The sequence below is a fragment of the Cervus elaphus genome, chromosome 4 (assembly GCF_910594005.1).
Source record: "Cervus elaphus chromosome 4, mCerEla1.1, whole genome shotgun sequence".
In the NCBI taxonomy this organism is placed as follows: Eukaryota; Metazoa; Chordata; class Mammalia; order Artiodactyla; family Cervidae; genus Cervus; species Cervus elaphus.
In genome coordinates, this window is record NC_057818.1 from 35,039,142 (window position 1) to 35,067,006 (window position 27,865).

Genomic DNA, 27,865 nt, shown 5'->3' on the forward strand with positions numbered 1-27,865 from the left:
CTTCATGACACTGGTCCCCGGGAGAAATACCATGTAGACAAAACACCATGAGATGAAAAATCAGGGTCTCAAGTGTGACCCCAAATCAAGCCACAAGGCCCAGCATTCCATATCTTAGCCCCCCAGCCCCACTGCCTCTCATGTGGGCAGCTCTGGGGGGACAGCTTGAGAGTGAAAAGTGGTGGTGTTTTAATGATTAGATAATGACTGATGAACCTATTGAGTGATACCTTGGAGAGCTCATAGTTTAGTATTCTCACTAAACCTTTTAACCATCCTCTCAGTTATAAAAGTGCTGCATATTCTTTGTAAATACCAAACAATAAAGAAAGGCAGAGCACAGAGAGACAGTCTTACATTACCTGGTCCCATCCTCCGCCCCCACCCCCTACTGTGCTGGCTGCCATGTGGTGTCCAGGCTGCATCTTCTTCATGAACGCCCCACCCTGGCAGGGAAGGCCCTTGAAAGCAACAGCCCTTTCAGACATCCAGGGTTCCGCTGGGCAGACTGAAACAGGGGTACCCAAGCCACAGTGTGCATCTGAGAGCTTGTTAAAACGCACTGCCAATTCGGCAGCTCTGGGGAAGGCTGAGAACGTCATCTCCAACAAACTCCCGGGTGATGCTGCCGTTGCAGGGACCACACTTTAAGAACCACAGCACTGAAGGAACCGGGGCCTCCACTGGCCCAGCGACATCATTAGCAAAGGAGAAGCTAAAGGAGAAGCAATAGGACACAAGCCCAGGGGACAGAGGAACAAGGCACAGAAAGTGTATGGACCAGCCTTGTTTTGACCTCTTGAGTTCACTTACCACAGCAGCGATTTCTGCTCCGGTCTTGTGGTTTAAAGCAGCCAGTACGATCGAAGCAATAAAGAAAAAGAAAGTGCTGAGTCCAGTGTTGACCAAATCCTAAAGAATAAGATAAAGTCACTTGAAAAGGATCATTGTAGGTTTTGTCTGAAAAAACCACTGAAGAACTTTTGACATAAAAAGCACAATACCCAGCCTCTCTGATGGCTCCTTATTTTTGTTTTGGTGGCCCAGGGGTATTGATCACACAGAGGAAGGCAAAGAGGATGCTATTAATCCTCTTAAATTTAATAGTTAATAATGCTGCTTGATAAACCACCACAGAAAAAATCCACATTTTAACCAAACACATCATGTTACCATTTCTTTCTTTCTTCTTTTTCGACCTTGCCTCAAGGCATGTGGGATCATTTTTTCTGACCAGGTATTGAACCCACGCCCCCTGCAGAAGAAGCTCAGAGCCTTAACCACTGGACCACCAAGGAAGTCACCATGTTAAATTACCATTTATTAATGACCTATTATAGAAACCAAACTGCTAACCCACAAGGATACATTCACTAATTACCAGGTAGAGTTCTATTGTCTTCTTTTCAAAACACGTTCAAATGCTCTTAAGGACAAGAATGGATTTAAACTGGTGAAACCCCTTCATGCATTTGTGACATATAGAGAGTACTGCTTTCAGACCTAAGAACACACTTAGCCAGGCCTCACACTTCTCTTCCTTGTGCGTGGTCTCTCAAGTCTCCACGATGCTAAAGCCTAGAGGATTTTCCCCTAAGCTCCTTGCAAAGCAAATCAGGTTACAAATCCAACGCTTCAAAGATTTAGTTCCTGTCTTACTTGTCCAGGGGAATACAGCACAGTGATTCATAGAAACACCCAGACGAGAGTCCTAACCAACCACAACTGTGGATGGGCCACTTTGCCTCTCGTGTCATTTGTGGGCACAGCCTCCCACCCCTCCGGAGTTGTTTCAAGGACTGGGTGGAACAGCGTACATGAAAAGCCAAAAAGCCAAGCGTGTGCCTAGCCCACACTTAGGGTTCCCTGCACGTTTATTGTTACTTCTGGTATTTCCACTTGTGTATTAGGCCCCCACAGCTTGGGTCATACCAGAGCACCTCTATGATCTCTACAGCAAAAGAGAAACCAGGCAAAACCCTACACTGCTTAGGCGCTAGCTCGACTGTATCATCAACACCAGGTGGGTCCTGCCGGCTGGCCTGGCTTTGGGGGCCATCTCCTCCTTAAAGATGGCAAAAGGCAACATTCACCTCCTAACAGTCCTGAGCCCTGTAGCAGCTCCTGCCACACTCCTGGCCAGCGCCTCTGCCCCTGCTCATGGACATCAGTGAAGTACAACTACAAACTCTACCCAGAGAGGTCTACCAGCAGCGCAGTGTTCAGTGGTGACCAGCGTGAAGCCAGGACAAATGTTTCACGTTAAACCTGGACGCATTTAGTTACACCCAACTCTGGGTAAGGAGCTGCAGGGATAAAGACAAATATACTTTCTAAACCAAAGGCTACTCAGAAACAGGGGAAAATGTTTTTATGATAAAATGCTGAGATTTTGAAGAGGTTCATGTGTTTATAGCTACACCACCCTGAACATGCTCAATCTCCTCTGAAGATGTGCATGTTATTTGTCTATGAATTCCACATTTGGAAATCTTAAACAGCATACTTCTTCAATCCAGTTCAGTGCAGTCGCTCAGTCGTATCCGACTCTCTGCGACCCCATGAATCTCAGCACGCCAGGCCTCCCTGTCCATCACCAACTCCTGGAGTTTACTCAGACCCATGTCCATTGAGTCGGTGATGCCATCCAGCCATCTCATCCTCTGTCGTTCCCTTCTCCTCCTGCCCCCAATCCCTCCCAGCATAAGGGTCTTTTCCAATGAGTCAACTCTTTGCATGAGGTGGCCAAAGTACTGGAGTTTCAGCTTCAGCATCAGTCCTTCCAATGAACACCCAGGACTTATCTCCTTCAGGATGGACTGGTTGGATCTCCTTGTAGTCCAAGGGACTCTCAAGAGTCTTCTCCAACACCACAGCTCAAAAGCATCCATTTTTCGGCGCTCAGCTTTGTTCACAGTCCAACTCTCACATCCATACATGACCACTGGAAAAACCATAGCCTTGACCAGACAGACCTTTGTTGGCAAAGTAATATCTCTACTTTTTAATATGCTATCTAGGTTGGTCATAACTTTCCCTCCAAGGAGTAAGCATCTTTTAATTTCATGGCTGCAGTCACCATCTGCAGTGATTTTGGAGCCCAGAAAAATAAAGTCTGACACTGTTTCCACTGTCTCCCCATCTATTTCCCATGAAGTGATGGGACCAGATGCCATGATCTTAGTTTTCTGAATGTTGAGCTTTAAGCCAGCTTTTTCACTCTCCTCTTTCACTTCATCAAGAGGCTTTTTAGTTCCTCTTCACTTTCAGCCATAAGGGTGGTGTCATCTGCATATCTGTGGTTATTGATATTTCTCCCGGCAATCTTGATTCCAGCTTGTGCTTCATCCAGCCCAGCGTTTTTCATGATGTACTCTGCATACTTCTTAAATCATCTTAAATAGCATACTAGTTGCAAAAAGGTCTAAGCATAAGGATGCTCATCATGTTATTTAAAAGAGTGAAAAACTGAAGATAAAATACTTAAGAATCAAGGACTTGTTAAGTAAAATGCTATTTCCAGTTGGAACAGTATGCAGTCCTTAAAACTAATGATACAGTTATATTTAACATGGAAGACACTCAAGATAGTTCAAATGGGAAAGTTTGACTTTAACAGTTTCATTTTTTGGCATTCACATATCACAACATACATCTACTTGTGAAAGACAGTCTAGGGAATTCTAGAGTATTACACCCCTGTATTAAGTGGTTACCCCTGGACGGCTGCTATCACATATGATTTTAATAACAGCTTTATTGAGATGTAATTCACCACAATCTAATTTTAGAACATTTTTAGCACTTCCAAAACAAACCTCATACTCATTAGCAGTTAATTCTTCATCCTTTCCCTGAATCCTAGGCAACTACGAATCAGTTTTCTGTCTCTAAGGATTTGCTTATCCTGGACATTTCATATAAACAAGAAACTTCTTTAAAAGAAAAAATAATCCAGGGACTTCCCTGGTGGTTAACAACCCACCTCCCAGTGCAGGGGATTCGGGTTCAATCCTTGGTGTAGGAACTAACATCCCATATGCTGGCTGCGGGGCAATTAAGCCCATGCATCACAACTGCTGAGAGTGTGCCACAGCTAGAGAGAGTTCTCACACTGCCACGAAGACCCAGTGCAACCAAAAATTAAAAAAAAAAAAAATCCAACTTTCAGCTGCTCCTGAAAAATTGTCCTTAAAAGTCCCGTGAAGTAACACAACTGGCTGGGACTTAGTAGGAGAACCACCTCTGGGTCTCACGGACCGCTGGCCCATCTCCTCACTTGCCCATTTCCATCACATACCCAGCCCCCCAGGGCCGAGTCCACGATCCTACTCCAGTCCCAGAGAATGGGCCATCCTTCAGCATGCCCCACCCTTCCATACCCTGTGCCCAGCAAGCACCTATTCATCCCTTGAGGCTCAACTGGAATCTGGCATTTCCTCTGAATTTCCCCAATTGACCTGTTCCAGGCCCCCTCCCCTGAGGAACCCACTGTGTTCTCCCAGACCTCACACAAAACTGCATCACACACGGCACACATACCACGGAAGAGCAGCAAGCATCTACCCTGGGCTTGCTTTCAGTTCCTGAAGCCTGGCCCCGGACAGGTGTTCACCACCACTGGGCTCTGTGACTGGCTGAAGTCAGTTCTACACACCCATAAGAGAGGAGGTTTACAACCCTTCAGCCCATACTGCGCCCTGACGGCCCCAGTACCGTGAGATTGATCACAGTACTGATGAGAGAGTGATAGAGACACAGTACAGGGACAAGGTAGGTAATTAAATCGCTGATCCCACTAAGGGATTGTAAGTAAAAAAAAAATATGGGAGACCCCTATAAGTTAATAATCACTTAAGAAAACGGGTTTAAAAAAAAAAGAAAAAAGGTTTGCTTAACTACAAAACCAAGCAGGCTTCCTGAGCAACAAAACCGTGCGGTGAAAGCATGAGACATGCCCCAAGACAATAAAACAATGGTGGCATGAGACCCACATCCTGCCCAGTGAGCTCAATAAGTTAATGACCCCTAGGACATGCTCTTTGCACACATAAAAAAACAACAATTAAAAAAAAAACAACAACAACAATTTATGGAAAGGTGACATTTCAAAGTAAAGACCCTCATTGTACTGAGACCTGAAATAAAATGTCCACAGTGCCATGACCATCTTGGCTTGATTAGGTAGGGACAAAAAAAACTCCCCCACTCAACCTGGAGGAGGAGCTGATGATGGAGGCATGACATCTACTAAAAAAAAAAGAAAATGAGGAAAAAGAAGTCGTCTTTTTCCCCTCCCACTTTTTCTTTGATTATAAAACTGTAGCCCTCTCACCCAGCTGCTTATAAGCCTCACAAGCATCCTGTTCTAATAAATCACTTCTTATCTATCACTTTGCCTCTCGATAAATTCTTTTTGCACTGAGACTTAAAGGACAAGAACTCCTCTGTGGAATGGTTTAGTCACTAAGTTGTGTCCGACTCCTGCAATCCCATGGACTGTAGCCCAGTCCATGTAGGACCATGTAGGACCAGGCTCCTCTGTTCATGGGATTCTCTAGCCAAGAATACTGGAGCGGGTTGCCATTTCCTTCTCCAGGGGATCTTCCCAACCCAGGGATCAAACCCAGGTCTCCTGCACTGCAGGCAGATTCTTTACCTTCTGAGCTACCAGGGAAGCCCCTTTGGAGCCCCCTGAAACGCCACCTTATGGTTTCAGGGGCAGCTACCATCTATAGAGAGCCTACTGTGCCAACCATACAACCCCCAGTGTTGCACTGAGTCCTAACCAAATTAGGATCCAAGACACCTCTAATGAAGGGCCTTGAGGAAGTTGAGTTCTAGAAAAGATGAGTTTGGCATAACGAAAAATATATATTTGGTCTGTGTCCCAGATTCCTTAACATTTCCTGAGTGCCCTTAGTTGCCCTTTAACCTGTGGGGTCTGCATTAACTCCAGGAGTTACTGTCAGAACTAAATTGAATTGCTGAATACCCAAGAGAATCCCCATGGACAGAGGAGCCTGGTGGGCTACTGTCCATGGGGTCGAAAGAGTCGGACACGACTGGGCGACTAAGCAAATTACTCTGTGTGGAAAAACTACACAGATTTGGTGTAGGGAAAAAAAAACACCACAACCTATATATTTGGTGCCAAAAGTAGTGTCAGAAAACACCACACAGTCAGTCACAGCGAAGCCTCAGGACTCTGCAGGTGGCCCCTCTGGGTGACTCCAGACTGTTCTCAACTCACCATAGCACCCAGCCTGGGTTCTCAGGTCAGGAGACACCTGTGTAGACGAGCAGAGGCCACAAAGGCCATCTAAGAAGGAACACAAAGAGGAAGAAGAAAAACAGACTGTGGTATCATCAGAGGCAAGAGAAGAGAGTGGGGCAGGATAGAGAGTGAGCAGAGCATACTCCAGGGCTGAAACGACTGGTGGGGGGTGCGGGACTGGGAAGTAAGCAGAGGACCCGGGAGCTCAGCAATCCCCCCGTGATCCTGACCAGAGGATTTTCAAGAACGGAGGGTCGGGAGAGTGGATGGCAGAGGGGAAGAGGTAGTCCCTGCGTTTGGAAGAGACACGTGGGAGGCTTGGAAGGTGTTGACACTGTCCTAACTCTTGACCCAGGGGTCTGGCTACATAGTCTTTATCATTCTTCACTAAACTCTACTTTGACTTCTACAGATTTCTCTGAATACGCTGTATTTGACAATAAAAACAGAGAAAAGAGAGATCAGGATGTAGGGAAATAGAGCAGACATGTGCGGACCTCCCTCCTCTACAAAGTCTGACTGAGCTTCCAGGGCTGGAGGGCTCTGAGTGCCAGTTCCGGGGAGGGGGAGACCCCAGCGGTTAGTGGTAGGAAAAGGATGGAAGGACGGAGGGACAGGGTGGGAGAGGAGGCCAGGGGCACCACCCAGTCATCTGCCCCAGCCAACCGCATCCTAAAGAAAAGGAGGGATGTTAACTTTCCAGTGAAAAAGATGTGTTTTGATACAACCCCCAACATGTGGTTGCCAACTAGTGGAAAGACTTTTGCAGTTAAAACAGAAAAACTAGGTATTTAAGAAAGCTCACCAAATAGGTATTTCTGGAGATAAAGGCCTGAACAAATTAATCAGAACCTGAAGTCTTTTTTGTTGTTATGGTGATCTGGGATCAGGGGTCCTTTTAAAATTAACTGTTTATTTATTATTTTGGCCACACCACACAGCTGGTGGGATCTTAGTTCCTCAACCAGGGATTGAACCCGGGCCCACGGCAGTGAAAGTGCAGAGTCCTAACCAGTGGACTGCCAGGGAAATCCTGGTGATTCTTTCTTGAAAAAAAAAGAAATAATTGGAAGTGTAGTTGATTTACAATATTGGTTTCAGGGGTACAGCACAGTGATTCAGTATTTTTGCAGATTCTACTCCCTTATAAGCTATTGTAAGACAATGGCTATAATTGCCTATGTTATACAATAGAGTGAAGTATGAAGTCTTCTAACAGATTTGTGGCTATCAAATAAGTAGATAAGACAGAATTCAGGGTGTGAAGTCAAAGCTGGTGAAGTCTATAGGAGAATGACGTGGCTGACAGACACCAGTGGCCTCTGACTCACAGTAAAGTTACTATTTCTCATACTGGCAGCAGTGCCCACTGGTTTGGAACCTTTGTACACACTTGTCTCATTTTGTTCTTAAAACAACCCTGCAAGAAAAATGCTACCATCTCCACTTGGGGGCTCTAAGTGACTACTTGCCCAGGGTCATATATAGCTCTTAAGAGCCACCTCGGACTTGAATACAGACAGGGCGGCCTGACTCAAAGCCCCTGGGTCTTAATCATCCTAGCAGCTGCTTCTTTGTCAAACAGGATAAAACCAGTGTGGTTTTATTCACAGCCCAGCCCAGCGCCTCCCTCAAAAGTATTTACTTTGGCCTTAGACACTCCAGGGGTCTGGGTTTCCAATGTGCCTTGCCCCATGACGATGACCTTGCCCACGGAGCCTGCATGCTGGTTGGGGGAGGTTTGTGAGGTACTCTTGCATTGCCTACTGCCTGTTCATTACACTGTCAATTTAGATCACAACACTGGAAGCATTTTCTTTAACACAGACTTTATCTTAAGAAGAGCTGAGACACTCAAACCCGTCACCAAGAACTGTGACGAAATGCCTCCAGTAAATCTTGAGGTTTTAGAGCTTATTTCTTCCTTTTCAATGTCAGGACGAAACCAACCGAGTTTTCAATGGACAACTTTTCTAGCCCAGTTCTCCTTTTATTTTTCTTCCTAAAAGAGTCTGAATGACGCAGACAGCACTCTGTCAGGAAGATGATCACCTCTTGGTTCCCCCACACGAACACCATGGGAGTGGCCCTGCCAGGCAAGGTGACCATCCAGGCTGCCTCCCTGGGCTCCGGCACTCCAGGCCACGCTCGCCACAGTGCTGCACGGGCCAGCAGGAGGAGCCCATGTGCGGGCAAGTGGTCTCAGAGTCCCTCCCTCCCAATCCAAGGCAGCTGATAGGGCCTGTCTGTGTCTCCCTAACTGGTTTTCTTTGAGCTCCTGCACGTGCTTATTTGCAAAGAAATATCAAGAAAACAAAGTGCTGTTAAGTTCACTCTTCCACTTGGCACAGCAGGGACAAGTAACACAAGTCCAGGAAAGGAGGTCTGGGAGTGACCAGCTCTGATCCCGTGCTGATCAGAGAGTAAGGCTGTCAGAGTCAAGAGCCCCAAACCATGAAGAGAAAAGGACACATTTCCTCAAGACTTGCTGATCAACCCAGCAAACCCTCTGGGACTTCCCAGCTGCTTTGAATTTAATAATAATAATATTCCTAGGTTTCACAAGTTAATGGCAATTTCATTCATATTTTCAGCTCTTCCTGAATCAGTACTTTTGCAAACGGCTTTCAGGTCCAGTGTGAAAATCTGCAAATGTATTCATTCCATGCTCTCTTTCCCATATTCTATAAATATCAACATTACCAATCGTCTCAAAGGATCCGCAAATCAAAATGACATCTTTAAAGAAGTCAGAATAATTGTTAAGTTTCTGTCATTAGTGAAGGTCCTATTAATTCTGTAGTCATGTTATTCAACCCAGGAAGGAAATTTAAAATTTCACAGTTGCATTACAAGGGAATATTTATGTATCAAAATGAACCGGAACCAAACATGTCATAGAATGATTCCTGATTTTCCTGGGAGCCGTGGAGCCCTTGATCCTTTCCTAGTCAGAGAACATGACTTTTACTCACCGTCAGGTTCCAGTTGATCTGGGGAATTCTCATGTGAAGGTTGAGGCTGAACAGAATCAGCAAGACTCCGGTCACCACAAACGCACTGCAGCTCACAAACTCAAAAAAGTAGAGGCCTTCACACGGGGAGCATTCCATGATGGTCTCTATGCAAATGAATGCGATCAGGGCCAAGATCTGGGAAGAAAATTGCAAAAACACATGTATGTGTATGGTTAGCACACGTCTGTAGACACACGTGCCTGCTGCCTTTAAAGAAAACTCAACCGCCACCACCACATAACAACCATGGAGTTTTCCCCCTGGGGACAGCAGTATCACGGACAGGAAAGTGACCTGATCCAATTCTTACATAAGAATAGGTACAGGGGCCTTAATGAAAAGATCAAATTCCTCATGTGAACAACCATGCCACCGCAGGATGCTGACACCAGTGCGGCCCCCCGTGAGGAAGCGGAGAGGAACAGGCTCAGAGTGTTTCTAGTTCTGCCTCTGCCACCAGTGAGCGGACACCACCTACGCGCGTTTCTCACTCACAGTCTCTATCAGGGTGATGTCAAACATTAACAGGGCAGGGTCCTGGGGGTGTCTGTGTTAAGATATTTGCAACTACCCTTGCTGGTTCAGCTGATGTCACACAGGCTGACTGAGACCTGTGTAAGGTCTGACAGTGAGGCTGACTGAGATGGCTTTAGAAGGACTTATAGAACCCCTCCGTTTATAAGTCCTACCCCCAAATAAGGCCCACCTAATTAAATCATGTGTGAAAGGAGAAATCAGTGGCAGAGGATGAGACGGTTGTAGAGCATCACTGACTCAATGGACATGAGTTTGAGCAAACTCTGGGAGATGGTGAGGGACAGGGAGGCCTGGCGTGCTGTAGTCCACGGGGTCACAGAGAGTTGGACACGACCTGGTGCCTGAACAACAACTACAACTAATTTATGAGCCGTGCTTTTTAAAATGTTTATCATTGGAGGGACTTGCCTGGCGGTCCAGTGGTTAAGAATCTGCCTTGCAATGCTGGGGACAAGGGTTCAATCCTTGGTTGGGGAACTAAGATCCCATTTGCTGCAGAGCAATTAAGCCTGAGCACCACAACTAGAGAGTCAGGGTGCCTGAATGAGAATCCACATGACGCAACTACAACCGTCTGTGCCACAACTAAGACTCAGCACTGCTAAATGGATGAATGATTCTGCCTTGCAATGTGGGGGATGCAAGCTCATCCCCTGGTCAGGGAACTAAGATCCCATGTGCCTTGGGGCAACTAAGCCCGAGGGCCACAACTTGAGAGCCGGAATGCTGCAACGAAAGATCTTGTATGTTGCAGCAAAGATCCTGCATGCCGCAGCTAAGACCTGATGCAGCCAAATAAATTTTTTTAAAGTTTATCATTGGATTTGATCATGAAGAGACAGCCTGGGAAGTTTATAAAAACATTTAAAATCTACCAACATTAGAAACACTTTCTTTCTGAAGGACCAAAGTAACACTCTAGCAATATGTCCTAAGAGATCAGAGATCGTGAAGGCAAACAGGTGTCAATGAAAATCACCAGGTCAACTTTTAAAGCGAGATTTTTGGAACAGGAGGCGGCCCAGGGACTGAGTTTAATGGCCCTGTGATCAAGGAAAAGTCACGTGGCCTTACACCTAAAACCAGACCAGTCTTGGGCTCCAGGCCTGTACCCTATACTTTTGTAACCCAGATCCTCACCACCTACCTACCACCTGTCAAGCCTATGCCAAAGCTTCCAGGCTGACCTCCGCCTCCAAGGTGGAGGAAGAATGGGCAGGCAGCTCTGTGGTACCAGGCCTGTCCTCAAGAACAGCAACATCAGCCTCACCAGGGAGCTCATTACAGATGAAAACGCAGACTCTCTGCCTCCCCTCCTTGACCCCCAGAGTCAGAATCTGCTTTTTGACAAGATCCCCAGATGACTGAAGTGTGGGGAGAACAGAAGGCCCAGGCTACTCTGGGGCCCTTCTTTTCCTCTAGGGGTCCCACTTGTGCCTTGATCAGCTCACCTCCTCCCCCTGCCCTCCCTGATGTTGCTTCTCCCCGCCAGACATGACTGATCCCACCCTTCCCCAGGAAAACTTGGTCTGCGGTTGCATCCCATCTTTTATACCTGCCACTACGCACCTCTCTGCCTCCTGAGCTCTCGGAGGGCAGCGGCCAGCCCACCTCCCTCCACTCCCAAGGCACCAACCACGCGAACCTGCACAAAGCAGGTAAATGGGGGCTCAGGGAGCCACTACAAACCCACCCCAACAATTCTTGACAGACTCGTCAGTCTCCACATGAAAGGAAGGGAGGCTCTCCTTTTTCCAAGCCTTTTTAACAATATGTAGTCTTTCCATATTTCCATGTCAACACGTTACAAATACGGCCTTTTAAGCACACACTTTCTGCTTCTCCTCATGGCTCTCCTAACTCTCTACAGAACCAGACACTTTATTTTTTTTTTTAATTTATTTTTATTAGTTGAAAGCTAATTACTTTACAATATTGTAGTGGTTTTTGCCATACACTGACATGTATCAGCCATGGATTTACATGTAGAACCAGACACTTTAATTCTCCATCTGAATTACATGCCTGACTTGCAATCAATTCACAAAGAAATAGTTTATATAAGGGAAACTCCAGAAAAAAAAATTTTTTTTTTACCCCTGTAATTGGATCTAGTAATCTTAGGCAAGAAATAATACACTCTACTGATGAGTTACAAATGTTTCTGGTATGCTAACTTCAACCATATTTGTGTGGGAAGGTAACACATACATTCTTACATATTAAAATAAATATGATTTCAAGAATATGCAAATCAGATAGGCCATTCAACACAGGAGTGCACAGAACAGACAAAATTCCCTGTTCTCTAGCTCATATGCTAATGAAGAATTTTTTTAAATTAAATTTTAAAATGTAGCATATTAGACAGTGATAAGTACAAAGAAGAAAAATCAAAGCAGGGAAGGAAAATGAAATGTAACCAGGGCAAGGATGTTGGAAATTTTAGGCAGAGTGACCATGGGAGGCCTCTATGAGAAGGTTCTAGATTTACTACAAAGTTTACTTTAGTTTATTATAAAGTTATTAAAGGATACAATTGAAGAGTGAGAAAAAGAGATACACAAGGCAAAGTCCAGAAGGGTCTTAATTACAGGAACCTCTGTCTCCCTGGAATCTGAAGTGCACTCACCCCCAGCAATTGGATGTGCTTTGGCTCACCAACGTAGATGATCAATCCTGTTCAAGAGTTTTTATAGAGTTTAATGTGGAGTCCCCTTCCCTTTCCAGAAGTCAGCGGGTAAGGTTAAAAGTTCCAACTCTCTTATCACCTGGTTGCTTCCCCTGGCAATCAGCCCCCATCCTTAGGAGCTTTCCAAAAATCATCTCATTTAACACAAACTCAGGTGTGGCTGAAAGATATTTGTTGTAAGTATAAAAAATATAGATATCAAACACCTCTTATCACTTAGGAAATTCCACGAGTTTTAAGAGCTCTGTGCCAGAAATGGAATGAAGACAAAATATGTATTTCATTATTCCAAATCACAGTATCTCAAGAGTTAGACATAAATACACACATATACACAACTATAGACATACAGTAATACCCAGTGATAGGTGTTTAGGTGGTTTGTAATACTCTAACATAAACTGTACACTGTTTATAAAAATTTGGCTGTGTTGCGAGTTGTCGATCTCTTCTTGCGGTGCTGGGGCTTAGCTGCTCCTTGGCATGTTGGGGGCTTCCCTGGTGGCTCAGATGGTAAAGAATCCGCCTGCAATGCAGGAGACTGGGGTTTGATCCCTGAGTTGGGAAGATCCCCTGGAGGAGGGCACAGCAGCCCATTGGAGTACTCTTGCCTGGGGAATCCCCACGGACAAAGGAGCCTGGCCGGCTACCGTCCACAGGGTCGCAGAGTCGGGCTGAAGGGACTGAGCAGCAGCAGGCGTGTGGGACCTTAGCTCCCCGACCAGGGGCCTTATGGTTTATCCATTCTGTATAATAGTTTGTATCTGCTAATCCCACACTCCCAATCCATACCTCTCCACCCCATCTCCCCCTTGGCAACCTCAAGCCTGTTCTCTATGTCTATGAGTCTGTTTCTGTTTTATACATTGATAAGTTCATTTGTGTTATATTTTAGATGCCACATGTGTCAAACAGTGTTCTGCCTATGTTTTCTTCTAGGAGTTTTATGGTCTTACATTCAGGTCTTCAATCCAATTTTTAAATTTTTGTATATGGTGTTAGAGAATGTTCTATTTTCATTCTTTTACACAGAGCCATCCAGTTTTCCCAGCACCACTTATTGAAGCGACTGTCTTTTCTCTATTGTATATTCTTGTCCCCATTCTCATAAACGAACTGACCATAAATTCTAGTAAGGAAAACACTTTTTTTTTTTTGCCTGCCTTTTGGTACAGAAAATGTCAAATTTCCTCCAGCACAGTCAAATATAACAATCATTGTTGAAGTAAAACCTGTCTAATAACCAATAAGGAAACAGAGACTCAGGCAGTCCAGCGGTTAGGACTCCGCACTTCCACTGCCGGAGGCATGGGTTCGATCCCTGGTTGGGGAACCAAGATCCCGTACGCTGTGTGGCATGGCCGAAAAGAAAGAAAACAGGGACCCAAAGTTATACTGGAAGCCAACAACTTCGAAGCACCTACAGAATCAAAAGTAATTCAACTTATAGCAATTCTGCAGTAGACAAAGATACATGTAAAACTGTACAGAGGAGCTGCCGCCGCCGCCACCACCGCCTGGAGCTCGATGGGCTTCTCCTGCGCGCCGCCCTGTGTCTGGCCGAGTCCAGGGAGCCGCGGCGCCTCGTGCCGGGGAGCCATCGCTGCAGCCCAGGGCCGGGTCCCGGGTCGGGGGCTGAAAGGGGAGCGACGACGGCAGCGGCAGCCGGAGCCCCACCGGGGGGGGGGGGGTCCTGGGACTGGGGAACTGCCTCCGGCTTCACGGTCAGTCGGGTGAGGAAACTGGGATCGGGTGAGAAAGCTGGGGCGAGACGACAGGCGCGGGCCGATTCCGGAGCCCGAAGGACTAGCGGTGGAAGAGGCGTAGGGCGCAGTTTGCTCAGAGCTGGAGTTGAAGTGGCCGGTCGTGTGCGTGTGTGTGTGTGTGTGTGTAAGAAAGAGACCGACCCCAAGTGAGAGGTGGCGGACGTCGCGATTGGCCTGAGAGAGGCTGTCTCTTGGGTCTCCTTCCTGCCCTCTTGTCTTGCATTTCTCTGGCCCATAGGGTGGTGGGTAAGAAAGAGGCGATCAAGCCCTCTTTAGGTCGTTCTCGGTGAGAAGGGTCTGGGCCGGGAGTGAATGCCCGCTAGTCCCGAGACGTCTTCAACTGCACCCCAGGGACTCCCCTACCCCCACCCCCTCTCTCTCTGGGGCTGGCTGACCGAACGCAGACCCCACCGGAACCTTGCAGGATCCCCATGCCCCGGATGGTTGCCGTAGCTTTGTCCCAAAGAGAGTAGAGGGGAGAGTCTTGGTCAACGCTGGCGGGGGGGGGGGGGGGGGGGTTGCGGGGGCGCAGTGCCCCGGCGTCCCCAGCGCTTCCCAGCAGGGACTGGAGGCCCTGGCTTGACCGGGTGATCGCTGGGAACCTTGGACAAAAAAAAAAATGCCGGCCCCGGTCGTGACCAAGTAGGAATATGGGCCTTGAATATCCAGAAGGGATACCTGCAAGGTGAACGTGGGGTCACTGAAGGAGCCCATTAAGGCGGGGTTGATAAGGCAGGGAACAGATTTTAAAGGGGCCAAGTAGATAAATGGAGGAAAGTTAACCCAAAATGATAGTAGCAACGAGGGGATCTGATGACTTTTCCAAGTGCCCTACTTTTGAGGAACCTCCCTGTTGTCAGAAGTGAAACTAACCCTTGACTGCTTGATGGTCCAAAGAATGGCCGGTGTTTCTCAGATAGTAACCTCAGTACAGTTTCACAGATAACTCTTGGGAGCCGACTGTTGATGGTCTTTGTGCTAGCTTTGAGACACTGAAACACAGCTTCTGCCCAGAGAAGCTCCCAGGCAGAGGGAAGGCTCCAGACCCAGCATAAACGTGGTGGTGAAGAGCTGGAACAGTGGCACCAGTGAACATAGTGGGATAGGGAGGTGGTATATCCCCTGAAGAGGGTATGGAGAGGAAGTACCTGCCCACATTCTGAAGCACTAAACTGCTGGGCCCCCAAATTGATGGTCTCTTCTTAGTAGACTGGGCATTTAGTTGTTTCCGGTGTCTCTCCGTAACTCTCTGCAGGTGTACCTATAGGGAGGATGTCTTGCAGTGTTGAATTTTGCCCTCCAGGAAACTCGGAGAGGTAAGCCCGGAAGGGTTTCCTCCTTCATGAAAGTACAGGTGCCCCACCTGTTGGGACACATGCACTTTGAGGCTTTTGTGTGATTGAACGTCTGGATTCTAATGAGCACCTGGGTGATGAGATAACAGGGGACTTCTGATGTTAGAAGTGGTGTCTTGTGCTTGAGATCGCTCAGAAAGAAGAGACCCCGGATGTGAAATTTTAATAGGCAGGATATCTAAGAGGATCGAGGATTTAAAAAGTGGCAGCGAATAGGTCAGAAAAGACATGGATAGAAAATTCTGAGTTTGGATACCATGGGATCATCTTTATGTAAAAATCTTTCAGTGCGTCTTGAAAACTATAGAACATACATTTGAAGTGTTTCCCAGATAAATGACTAAAGATTATCTGCTGGAGAAGGATTGGCAGTATTTGCTAAATAAAATTACAAACAATGAAAAAAAAAAAAACTGTACAGAGATGTTCAAAAAGATGTAAATAAGGAAGAGCCATTGCATTGCTCACCAGGAGATCACAGGGGCACCCGGGAAGAAAGTCTGCTCTGTGTAGCACCTACCGACGGCTCAGGAGTAAATGTTTGCATGCCTGAAAGGTACTGATGCTAAAAGGCTGTCAGCGCTCTGTAACAACCTCAGGGGATGGGGTGGGAGGGGCTTCAGGAGGGAGGGGACACAAGTATGGCAATGGCCAGTTCATGTTGATGGATGGCAAAAAACCATCACAATATTGTAAAGTAATTGGCCTCCCATTAAAATAAAAAACAAAAAAGGTTGTCAAATTTCCACAGCTATGGCTAATTATGACTGGCAACATCAAAAAGCGTGGATGGGGGGCAAACAGCTGGCTGATTAAGATGACATAAAACTTTTAAAAAATTCATAACCCCCTGTTACTACTGGTGGGAGTGAAAACCATCAGGACGCTTCTGGAGCACTGTGCTAACAACAGTATGCTTCACAGTACAGCCCGTTCTCTGACTTCCGGGCTCACGGTAGGGTTGGAGATTGGGGCTGAGTTTCCCAGGGAAAATTTATTTTCAGGATGATGAAACTTCCCATCCATTACAATGCCTTTTGCCAGTGGTGATGGAGTAACAGTGGGCGTTTTGGGGAGTCGGTTAACTGGAAGCTGAGAGAAAGAGACTGAATTTGGGTCTAGCGGTCGCTTCCACCTACAGCCACTGTAGTCTTCCCTCTGTAGGAATGGCCTCCAGATATGCGCTGATCTGACATCATGATGAAGAAACAGGCCTTAAAATTCACAAGATCAACATGCCCTTCCATGCCAAACTAAAAGTGTCTGAGTGGTGAGGAAGAAAGGGTTTGAATCATAAGGGGCCAGAAGCTAGAAGTTTTTAGCAGGAGAACTCTTCAGATCATCAAATGTGTGAAACAGTAGTCAGTGGACAATTCTCTTTTCATCAGCGCCTAAATGGAAGTTAGGTGTTTCCCAACAGGGATATACCCCATAATGCACAGTATCCAATTATAAACACACTATACCTTTCCTCGCATTTTGGTGGGAATCACATGAAACAGAACTTATGAGAATTCCGGGATTCATAGGGCAGAAACTCGTAGCAGTACTATAAGGGGAAAATACCTATATGTGGGAGATTAATATAATTTATGTAGCCAGTGTATCAGATCACATCGTAAAGTATCTGAAAAATCTTGAACTGACAAAGTCTGACAGCCCCAAATAAAATGGCACACCAAGTTGCCTCCAACGCATGGCAACAGCCTGAAGAGACAAACATTCCAATGACAGCCTCCTACACACACCGATCAATAAGGTGATGTATGCAGTATAAGAGCATATCGATTGTGTAATGACATCACCCGACACAAGGGAGTGGGCAAACTAAAACTTGAATTGGCCGGTGTGTGCCATGTCCCTCAGTCGTGTCCAACTCTTTGCCACCCCATGGACTGTAACCTACCAGGCTCTCTGTCCATGGGATCCTGCAGGCAAGAACACTGGAGTGGGTTCTCCAGGGGATCTTCCCAACCCAGGGATCGAACCCACGTCTCTTGCATCTCCTGCAATGGCAGGTGGATTCTTTACCTCTAGTGTCACCTAGGAAGCCCCAGATTGCTCTGATGGCCTCTGAAATTTCAGATCAATTTTTGTGCACTTTTTCAAAATTAACTGATTATACTAATGTTCAAATACCATCTATCTTAGTGGAGGCCAAAATAACAGAAGGAAAATACTTCTAAAATTTGTAATTTTCTGTGCTTCTCATTCTTAACAATGTAAAACTAGGTAGAATAGTATTTAACTCTAAATCTTTTTCCTTAAGAGTGGGTCTCCAAAATCAGATGAGTCTCAAGCCTCTCAAAACCCGACTCTGCTTCTGAGTTTGGGCAAAGAAAGGTGAGTGGATGAGACACCTGTTACCTCTGGCTTCCTTCAGGAACTGTGAGCACCTTCATGATGCTCCTTCTCCAGCTGGCCAGTAGTGTTTCTGGTGGGGGTGGCCTCTGAGTGGGGCTGATGGGGCAGCCAGCTTCCCACTGCCCTGAGATGAGCGCATGACATGGGGGAGAAGGAAACCTCCCTCGTCCTAAGCCATGGAGATTTTAGGTTTGTTTCTTACTATGGCATACTCGAGCTCATATTGACTAAAAAGGGCACCTTGGCATAGAGTTAAATTTGCACAACAGGTCCTGGGTATTTACTACAATGAAAATTCTTGCATGATAGATACATTACTATACCACTCACTCTTAAAGATACCAGATTCAAACGGTTTTACAGACCAATTCTTTTTTTTTTTTTGGCTGTACAGCTTGTGGAATCTTAGTTCCCTGACCAGGGATGGAACCCAGGCCCCTGCATTGGAAGTTCAGAGTCCTAATCCCTGAACCGCTAAGGAATTCCCTACAAATCAATTCATAACAGACTGTTAAGGTAAAGATATTGACTATATTATTTAAATTTTTTCAAAACAAAGAAAAGTATAAAACATTTGGGGAAAAAAACATTTGGAATTTCAGGGATCCATCTATGTGGCAGGATTGTGGGTTTTTTTTTTTTTAATTTAGGCTTCTGTTACTTTCCAAAATTTTTACAATGAGTATGTGTGGTTTTATTTTAAAAACTAATAATTTTATGTGTAAACACTTTGGGAAAACATCCATATTTATTATGAGTTACATTTTAGTGACTTCTAAGAATCATTTGTTTTGAAACTAGTCATGAATATTTTAAAATGATATTATACACTTGAATGGAAAATGAAAGTCACCCTCCAAATGCACATCAGTCCCATTTCTTTATCAGAAAAGTTCATCATCTCCAAGGCCAAACATATGATATGCTTATGTATGTATACGTGTACATGTATGTATGTATATATATATATATATATATATATACATCTGAATCTTATACTTTGTTGTACACCTGAAACCAACATAATATTGCTAGTTTCATTTTAAAAAGAAAGAAAGGAAAAAGGCAGCTGGGGCTACCCAGGTGGCGCTAGTGGTAAAGAACCCGCCTGCCAATGCTGGAGACAAAAAAGATGCAAGTTTGATCCGTGGGTCAGGAAGATCCCCTGGAGGAGGGCATAGCAATCCACTCAAGTTTTCTTGCCTGGAAAATCTTCATGACAGAGGATCCTGACGGGCTACAGTCCACGGGGTTGCAAAGAGTTGGACATTACTAAAGCAACTTAGCATGCACACACACACTCTCACCAATGGGATGGCAAGGACCCTCCCCCCTCACACCTAAGTGAACAGTACCTGTGCATCTATGAAAGCATCTTGGAAGATTAGACAAAATCCTAACCTTCCATGATCACCAGTTTATCAAAGGACTTCATGAAGCTCATTTAAAAATACACCTACAAGCAAAAGTCACAGCTTTTAAAAACAATTTTCAGGAGTCTTAAAAACCACCAGGTGTAAAAATGACTTTCCATTCAAAGATGTCTGAAACAACTTTAAGCTGTGTGGCTCCTATGTAGTCAGACGGCTTCTTCACTGACCCTGACAGCTCGGTGGCACCTGGGGGCTTGCTGTGCTCAGAGTCTCCGTTCCAACCCAGCCACCACACCCCAAAATACACAGATAGGAACTAACCAGGTACCAGGGGCTTGGGGCAGGGTGGGGGGTGCGGGTGGAGGTTTGGAAGGCAGAGGATGACTGAGAGTTTGGGGACCAGCAGAAGGCTCTAGGAGGTTTCCTGGAGAGCAGCAGTCAGTGAACGCTTGTGTCTGGCAGGGCCTCGCTTCCACACTGAATTCCTTAGCTGGGGGTGAGGTGGAGCGTAGGCACAGAACCTAGCCCCTCACCCAAGTACCTTCATTTTAGTGGTTCCTAAACTCTTCTGACTGTGTGGATCACAATAAACTGTGGAAAATTCTGAAAGAGACGGGAATACCAGACCACCTGACCTTCTCTTGAGAAACCTATATGCATGTCAGGAAGCAACAGTTAGAACTGGACATGGAACAACAGACTGGTTCCAAATAGGCAAAGGAGTACGTCAAGGCTGTATATTGTCACCCTGCTTATTTAATTTATATGCAGAGTACATCATGAGAAACGCTAGGCTGGATGAAGCACAAGCTAGAATCAAGATTGCCGGGAGAAATATCAATAACCACAGATATGCAGATGACACCACCCTTATGGCAGAAAGTGAAGAGGAACTAAAAAGCCTCTTGATGAAGTGAAAGAGGAGAGTGAAAAAGCTGGCTTAAAGCTCAACATTCAGAAAACTAAGATCATGGCATCTGGTCCCATCACCTCACGGGAAATAGATGGGGAAACAGTGGAAACAATGTCAGACTTTATTTTTCTGGGCTCCATAATTACTGAAGATGGTGATTGTAGCCATGAAATTAAAAGACGCTTACTCCTTGGAGGGAAAGTTATGACCAACCTAGAGAGCACATTAAAAAGCAGAGACATTACTTTGCCAACAAAGGTCTGTCCAGTCAAGGCTATGGTTTTTCCAGTGGTCATGTATGGATGTGAGAGTTGGACTGTGAAGAAAGCTGAGCGCCGAAAAATTGATGCTTTTCAACTGTGGTGTTGGAGAAGACACTTGAGAGTCCCTTGGATTGCAAGGAGATCCAATCAGTCCATCCTAAAGGAGATCAGTCCTGGGTGTTCATTGGAAGGACTGATGTTGAAGCTGAAACTCCAATACTTTGGCCACCTCATGCGAAGAGCTGACTCATTGGAAAAGACCCTGATGCTGGGAGGGATTGGGGGCAGGAGGAGAAGGGGACGACAGAGGATGAGATGGCTGGATGCCATCACCGACTCAATGGACATGGGTCTGAGTAAACTCCGGGAGTTGGTGATGGACAGGGAGGCCTGGCGTGCTGCAATTCATGGGGTCGCAAAGAGTCAGACACGACTGAGTGACTGAACTGAACTGAAACTCTTCTGATCAAAGAACAGAACACCTATTTTTATTTTTTGGCCATGCTGTGTAGCTTGTGGGATCTTAGTTCCTCAACCAGGAATGAAACCCATGCCCTCAACAGTGAAAATGTGGAGTCCTAACCAGACCGCCAGGGAATTCCCCAGAACACCTGTCAATAGTCTCCTGAACCAACGCTTCAGGAAGCATAGTTTGCAAATCATCAGTCTGGTTTATACACTGGGAAAATATTTCTGTTGTGCTTTAAAAAAAAAAAAAATCCTTTTAAGTTTGAAAACAACTACTGCAGGCTGACTCTTCCAGCTACAGAGCAGCAGTCCTGAATTCACACGGGGTGCTTGGCTATGGCCCCCACGGCCACCCAGCCCTGGGTTTTCTCATGCTAAGCTCCATGCCTGTTTCCATCATAATGACATCCCTCCTGGTCTTGGGGTCCTCAGAACACATGGGCATGTTAACCTTTCTGAAAAGCCTCACAGTCAAAAACCTGTTTACCTTCATCTGACACGTGGACGACATGACCTGAACACAAAATGTTTTTATTTCTCAGGATGCCTATTAATACTACATAGCAGTGTGTAGAGGGAAATGAGTTTGGGAAACACAAAAAGGGTGTGCTGGTCAGTATCCAGGTTTGTCAGGTCATACACAATTTAAATGCACAGAGTCATCTACCTAGAGGGACAGGGTGGTGAGGGTAGTGGGAGAGGGGTTCAGAATGAAGGGGACACATGCATGCCTGTCACTGATTCATGTTGATGTATGGCAAAAATCATCACAATATTGTAAAGTAATTATCCTCCAATTAAATTAATTAAATGCACAGAGTAAAACACAGAAGCTCATTTACTCATCAGGGTGGCAACGACCAAGGACCTGTTAACTGAGTGATACACACCACACACACAAGCAGGGTTCAAAGTACCTTCAGAATCAGACCAAGCTCTAATCAACTCTGGCACGTGCAAAATTAAAATCTCTCTCTTCCCACCCGTGGCGCTACCCAGGTGGCTCAGGGGTAAAGAATCAGCCTGCAGTGCAGGAGATGTGGGTTCAACCCCTGGATTGGGAAGATCCCCTGGAGAAGGGAATGGCAACCCACTCCAGTATTCTTGCCTGGGAAATCCCATGGAAAGAGGAGCCTGGTGGGTTACAGTCCATGGGGTGCCAAAAGTGTCAGACATGACTTAATGACTAAATAACAACAACAAACTTCCCACCAGTACTGAAAAAAATATCTGAAAGATGAGCACGTTTGGCATTTAGTCACAGAGATCCAACAGGTAAGTTGTTAAAATGCCACTGCACTTCAAGAAGCAGTTCCATTCTAACCACTCTCAGTGGATGCTCAGATGGGGTCCCTGAGACCAGAACTGCAGAAAAGGCACAGCAGGTCCTTCCCTTCCATCTTTCTGAGTCTGGAGACCAGGGAATTTAAGCTGCTCTATAGCGGGCCAAAGGACAGATGACCCTAAAGCATAAGCAAGCTCTCAGGTCAGGAGCCACGCGGCATGGTATGCAAAGGGTCTCAACTAGCTACCCGTGCAGCAGCAGTGCTGCAGAAAGACAAGGGCTGGCGTTTAGGCAGCATCAATAGTGTAATGAGGATGTTCTCAGGCCTCGTGCTGGGCACGGTCCACTTGTCATTTCTCTCTCTCTCTTTTTTTAAATACTTATTTCCTTGGCTGTGCCAGTCTTTAGTTTCGGCATACAGGCAGTAGTTGTTCCCTGCCCAGGGATTGAACCTGGGCCCCCTGCATGGGAGTTTGGAGTCTTAGCCACTGGACCACCAGGGAAGCCCCATTTCTTATCTCTGATACTCATGCCTCCCCATGAAGCCAGCGGTACCCAGAAGCTCTGTCCCAGAGCCCAGAGCTGGTTTCTCTGCACACCTCATTCTTCTACTCCAGATGCCTAATGGTGGACTTATCCAAGGTCCAGAACTCCCTGCACCCTAGGCCACGGGAAAAGGCATCCGTGCATAATTTCTCTTCAAGGAACATAGTAAGAGACACCAGGAGCCAGTCATGAGAGTCTCTGACAAAACACACAGCTTGATTACTCAAAGGGATCTAACAACAGCAACAACTCAATTTTTCTAAGAAAAATAATCTTTGAGTTATTCCACTCAAGGGAGGTCATCCATCCCTTGAGCTAAAATATAATCCTCCCTCCCCTGAGACAATAGAGTCACAAGCAAACACATTTTGGTTCCGAAAGGAAGGAGCTAATTACAGGTGTAAATTATTTAACCTGCAATCAATGCTTTTTCCCCATGATTTCTGGTTCCATTATTTTCCTCCAGCTAACCAATGTCCAAGCTTCAGACCTGAGAGATGCAGAAATTAAAAGGAAACTACCTGCTTGGGAAAGGCAGGGACGCCCCCAGGAGCTAAAGTCACCCAGCCTGGCAAGGGACACAAATCAGGCAGTAGTTAAGCAAGGGGGCCAAGGGGGCCAAGGCAAGTAAGTTCCTGACTGTTGAGGAGAAAGGGAGAGATGAAGACAAAAGTGGGGAGGCTGCTGAGGGCTCAGGGCAGTCACAAGAAAAGCAGGGACTCGGGAGGCCAGCTCTGACAGGTACACTCCAGGCTGTGCTCGCTTCAAACCTCTGAGGGCTTTGTTTTCACTGAGGACAGAAGGCTGCTGTTGCTTCAGAAAGCTGTCTGCTGGCTGGCCTGAGGCTGGCCCATGTCACAAGGCCAACTCCAGCCAGTACTCTGACCTGTTGTTCAAGCTGGGTTCTACTGTGTAAATAAGTTTGCTATTTTGGACTCCTAAACCCATATGTAAGTTAAGAGCCAAACTCAGCAGACTGCATTTCCATTTCTTTTTCTGGCAAGACTTACTTTTACCATAAATTATTATACTTAAAACAGCGTGAGCTCTAGGGCACGCATACTAAACCCACACACTACTTGGTGGCAATGGCTGGCCACAGTCTATCAGTCTCAGACCAATTAAAATAGGCTTCTTTGGGGACATTCAATGACTGAGAGCACGTTAAACAATATTATCCAGTGAAGTGCAAAAACATTTTCTTTTCTTTTTTTTTTTTTTTTTAAAAGAAGCCTAGAAAACCTTATTATGTGGCTGATGATATAATTGCACATGATTTCAGAAAACCACAGGACGGTCAGCATCTTTCCTGCCAAAAGAATGCCCACAACATTTTACTGAAAAAGCCACCCTGCCCCAAAGCTGCGTTTTCAGACCATGTGAATCAGAAATGGAGTGAAAACGATGCGTGTGTAGAGGACACAGGAAACAAGCCCTTCAAACCAAACACATCTGAAGCTGTTTAGACGCTGCTGGCGTCTGGGCTTTCTCTGCCCGCTTCCTCTCTGGTGTCCTAGCTTCACAGGTGAAGCAGTGTCACATCACCAACGTGATTCAAAAAAGCAAAACCTTCCCCCCCACTTTTCCTTCCTCCCCCTGCTTTAATTCCTGGGCACCTCCTACCCCAACATCTCTGACAAACTACCTCAACAGATGTGAAGGACAGGACAGCTTTTCTCAGCGAATGAGAAAGCAGGAGGCCGTGAGCAATTTTTTGCTAAAGATTAACTGAGGGCAAAATAGAGATGTAAATGGTGTGCCTGAAGAACTACGGACAGAGGTTCATAATATTGTACGTGAGATTTTGAACAAAACCAGCCCCCAAAACAGAAAAGCAAGAAGGCAAAGTGGTTATCTGAGGTTTTACAAATAGCTGAAGAAAGAAGAGAAGCAAAAGACTAGGGAGAAAGGGAAAGGTACACCCAACTAAACGCAGAGTTCCAAAGAATAGCAAGGACAGACAAGAAGGCCTTCAATGGACAATGAATAAAAATAGAGGAAAACAACAAAAGGGGGAAGACTAGAGATCTCTTCAGGAAAATTGGAAATCTCAAGGAAACACCTCACCCAAAGATGAGCACAATAAAGGACAGAAACGAAAGAGATGTTGAAGAGACCAAGAAGAGATGGAAAGAATATATGTACATAAGAACTGTACAAAAAAGATCTTAATGGAACAGATAACCATGATGGTGTGGTCAGTCATCCAGAACCAGACATTCTGGAGTGTGAAGTCAAGTGGGCCTTAGGAAGGACGGCTGTCAATAAAGCCGGTGGATGCAATGAAATTCCAGCAGAGCTACTCAAAACCCTAAAGGATGGTGCTATCAAAGTGTTGCACTCAATATGTCAGCAAATCTGGAAGACCCAGCAGTGGCCACAGGACTGGAAAAAGTCAACCCTCATCCCAGTTCCCAAGAAGGGTAGTTCTAAAGAACGTGCTAACCATTGGACAATTTCACTCATTTCCCACGCTAGTGAGGTCATGCTTAAAATCTTGCAAGCTAGGCTTCAGCATGGGCTTCCCTGGTGGCTCAGATGATAAAGAATCTGCCTCCAATGTGGGAGACCTGGGTTTGATCCCTGGGTTGGGAAGATCCCCGGGAGGAAGACATGGCATCCCACTCCAGTATTCTTGTATGGAGAATCCCCATAGACAGAGGAGCCTGGCAGGCTGCAGTTCATGGGGGGTCACAAAGAGTGGGACATGACTGAGCAACTGAACTTAGAGAATTGCATAGTCTAAGAGGCCAGGAGAGAGTCCACCTAGAGAAGCCCAGCACAGCCCGAAGAGCCCCCAGCACTGCAGCAGCAGCAGCCAGCTGAGGAAGGGTCCCAAAGGAGAGAAGCCTCCTTAAGTGGCCACACCCCAGGGCCTTGTGCATATATTCAGGGACTTAGACATTCAGGTACCTCCCCCTGCACCTTAGCACACAAATCCAGGCACTGGATTACAAATTCAGCACAGTCTTGGTATACTGGTGTCCCCAACACCGAAGGCAATAAAGACAGTGCCCTCCAGAATGTGTGACCCTGTGGCCCTCCTCAAAAATCCAACATTTGCTGGGTCTTCCCTGATGGTCCAATGGTTAAGAATCTGCCTGTCAGAAACCGACACAAAATTGTAAAGCAATTTTCCACCAATTAAAAAATAAATAAAATTTTAAAAATAAATAAAAAGGTTTAAAAAATGAAGAAGAAGAATCCGCCTGCCAGTGCAGGAGACACCACCAGTTCAATCATTGTCTGGGAAGATCCCAAATGCTGCAGGGTGACTAAGCCTGTGCGCCACAACTGCTGAAGCCCACGAACTCTACAGCCCTCAATCTGCAACTGCTGAGCCCATGTACCTATAGCCTGTGCTCTGCAACAAGAGAAACCACTGCAAAAAAAAAGAAAAAGAGAGAAAGAAGTCACCGCAGTGAGAAGACCAAGCAACCCCAACTAAGACAGTAGCCCCCGCTCGCTGCAACTAGACCAAGCCTGCGTGCAGCAACAAGACTAGTGCAGACAAAAATAAATAAATAAATAAATAATAAATACATAAAACTTTTTAAAAATTCAAGATTTGCTGAGTCCTTCTACCACGGGTCAAATGCTATGCTGGGCAGTGTCACAAGATTCTGTCCTTTTACTTAACCTGCACCTGATCCTGGGAAAAACATGGTTGGTTTGCTTGTTTTTAATTGAGATGTAATTTACTCGCATCATAAAAATCATCCACTTCAAGTGTACATAGAATTCAGTGGTTTTTAACACATTCAGTATCATGCAACCATCACCATTATGTAATTGCAGGATGTCTTCATCACGCCAAGAGGAATATCATTTCTAAGCCCCACCCTATTGATAAGGAAAATAAGGGAGCAATGTTAAACAACCCAACCAGGATCAGCAAGTCTCTGGCAGAGCTGCGGCGAAACCCGGTCCCTGAACCCCTCACAGCACTGGCCATCACTGATCACCCTCCCATCCACTCTTGGCTTCCGCTCCTTCCTTCCCATCCTACAGCCCTGCAAATGGTGGGTGCTCCCCGGGCCAGTTCCCTCTGCTGTTTTCTCACCAGACGTGTGTACCCACAGATTTCCCTGACCCCGACTCCCACTCCCAAATCTGCTTCTCTAGTTCGAGCTCCCATCTAAGCCCCGGATGCAGGCTGCGACACTGCCCCATGTTGGACACCTGCACCTAAATGTCCCCAGTCACCCACGAATGTGAACACAAAACTCCCTCCCTGACGCAACTAATGGCATCGCCAGCCGTAAGCAACAGTCACTCAGCACAGGAGTTACAGAGTTGGGGCTCTGGGGTCTCATGATCCTGAGTTCTGACTTCAGCTCTGCCACTTACTAAAAACAGCTCTGTGCCCTGGGCACACCGCTTCTCTTCTCTGGGCCTCTGTGGCTGCTGAGGATTAAACACTCTAAGACACTCAGCAGCACACCCAACACATAGTGAGTGTGAAGTACAATAAACAGTAGCCCTTGTCATGACTATGCGGAAGGTCCAGCAGAACTCACACACAATCCAGTCTTCATCAAGCTGACTCCGGTGGGGAAATGTGTCCAGGTTGCAACATTTGTCAGAATTTCCTTGTGAAGGACAAACGAGATTCCATCATATGTGTATACCACACTCTGTTTATTCCTCTGTTGATGGACACCTGAGTTGCTTTCATCTTTTGACTATTGTGAATAACACTGCTATGAATGCGGCTGTAGCAACACCCCGTTTGAGTCCCTGCTTTCAATTCTTTTGAGTTCTCCTCAGGAGTAGAACTGCCGGCTGTTGTTCAGCTGCTCAGTCATGTCAGACTCTTTACAACCCCATCCACGGGCTGCAGCACACCAGGCCTCCCTGTCCTTCGCTACCTCCAGGAGTTTGCTTAAACTCATGTCCATTGAGTCAGTGATGCCATGCAACCAACTCATCCTCAGTTGCCTCCTTCTCCTCCTGCCCTCCAGGCAAGAATACTGAAGTGGTTTGCCATTCCCTTCTCCAGGGGAACT

The 27,865-nt window shown here is 46.1% G+C and overlaps 1 protein-coding gene across 1 annotated transcript in view; it reads right to left on the minus strand.

The window, feature by feature from the left end:
• The window catches only part of CMTM4 (CKLF like MARVEL transmembrane domain containing 4), a 73,090-nt gene that overhangs the window by 7,778 nt on the left and 37,447 nt on the right, over positions 1 to 27,865 (minus strand). Inside the window, exons 2-3 of the mRNA XM_043898677.1 lie at positions 9,253 to 9,429; positions 814 to 912 (exon numbers count right to left, since the gene is read on the minus strand). Of these exons, the coding sequence (XP_043754612.1) occupies positions 814 to 912; positions 9,253 to 9,429 (276 nt within the window). The remainder of the gene's footprint in view (positions 1 to 813; positions 913 to 9,252; positions 9,430 to 27,865) is intronic.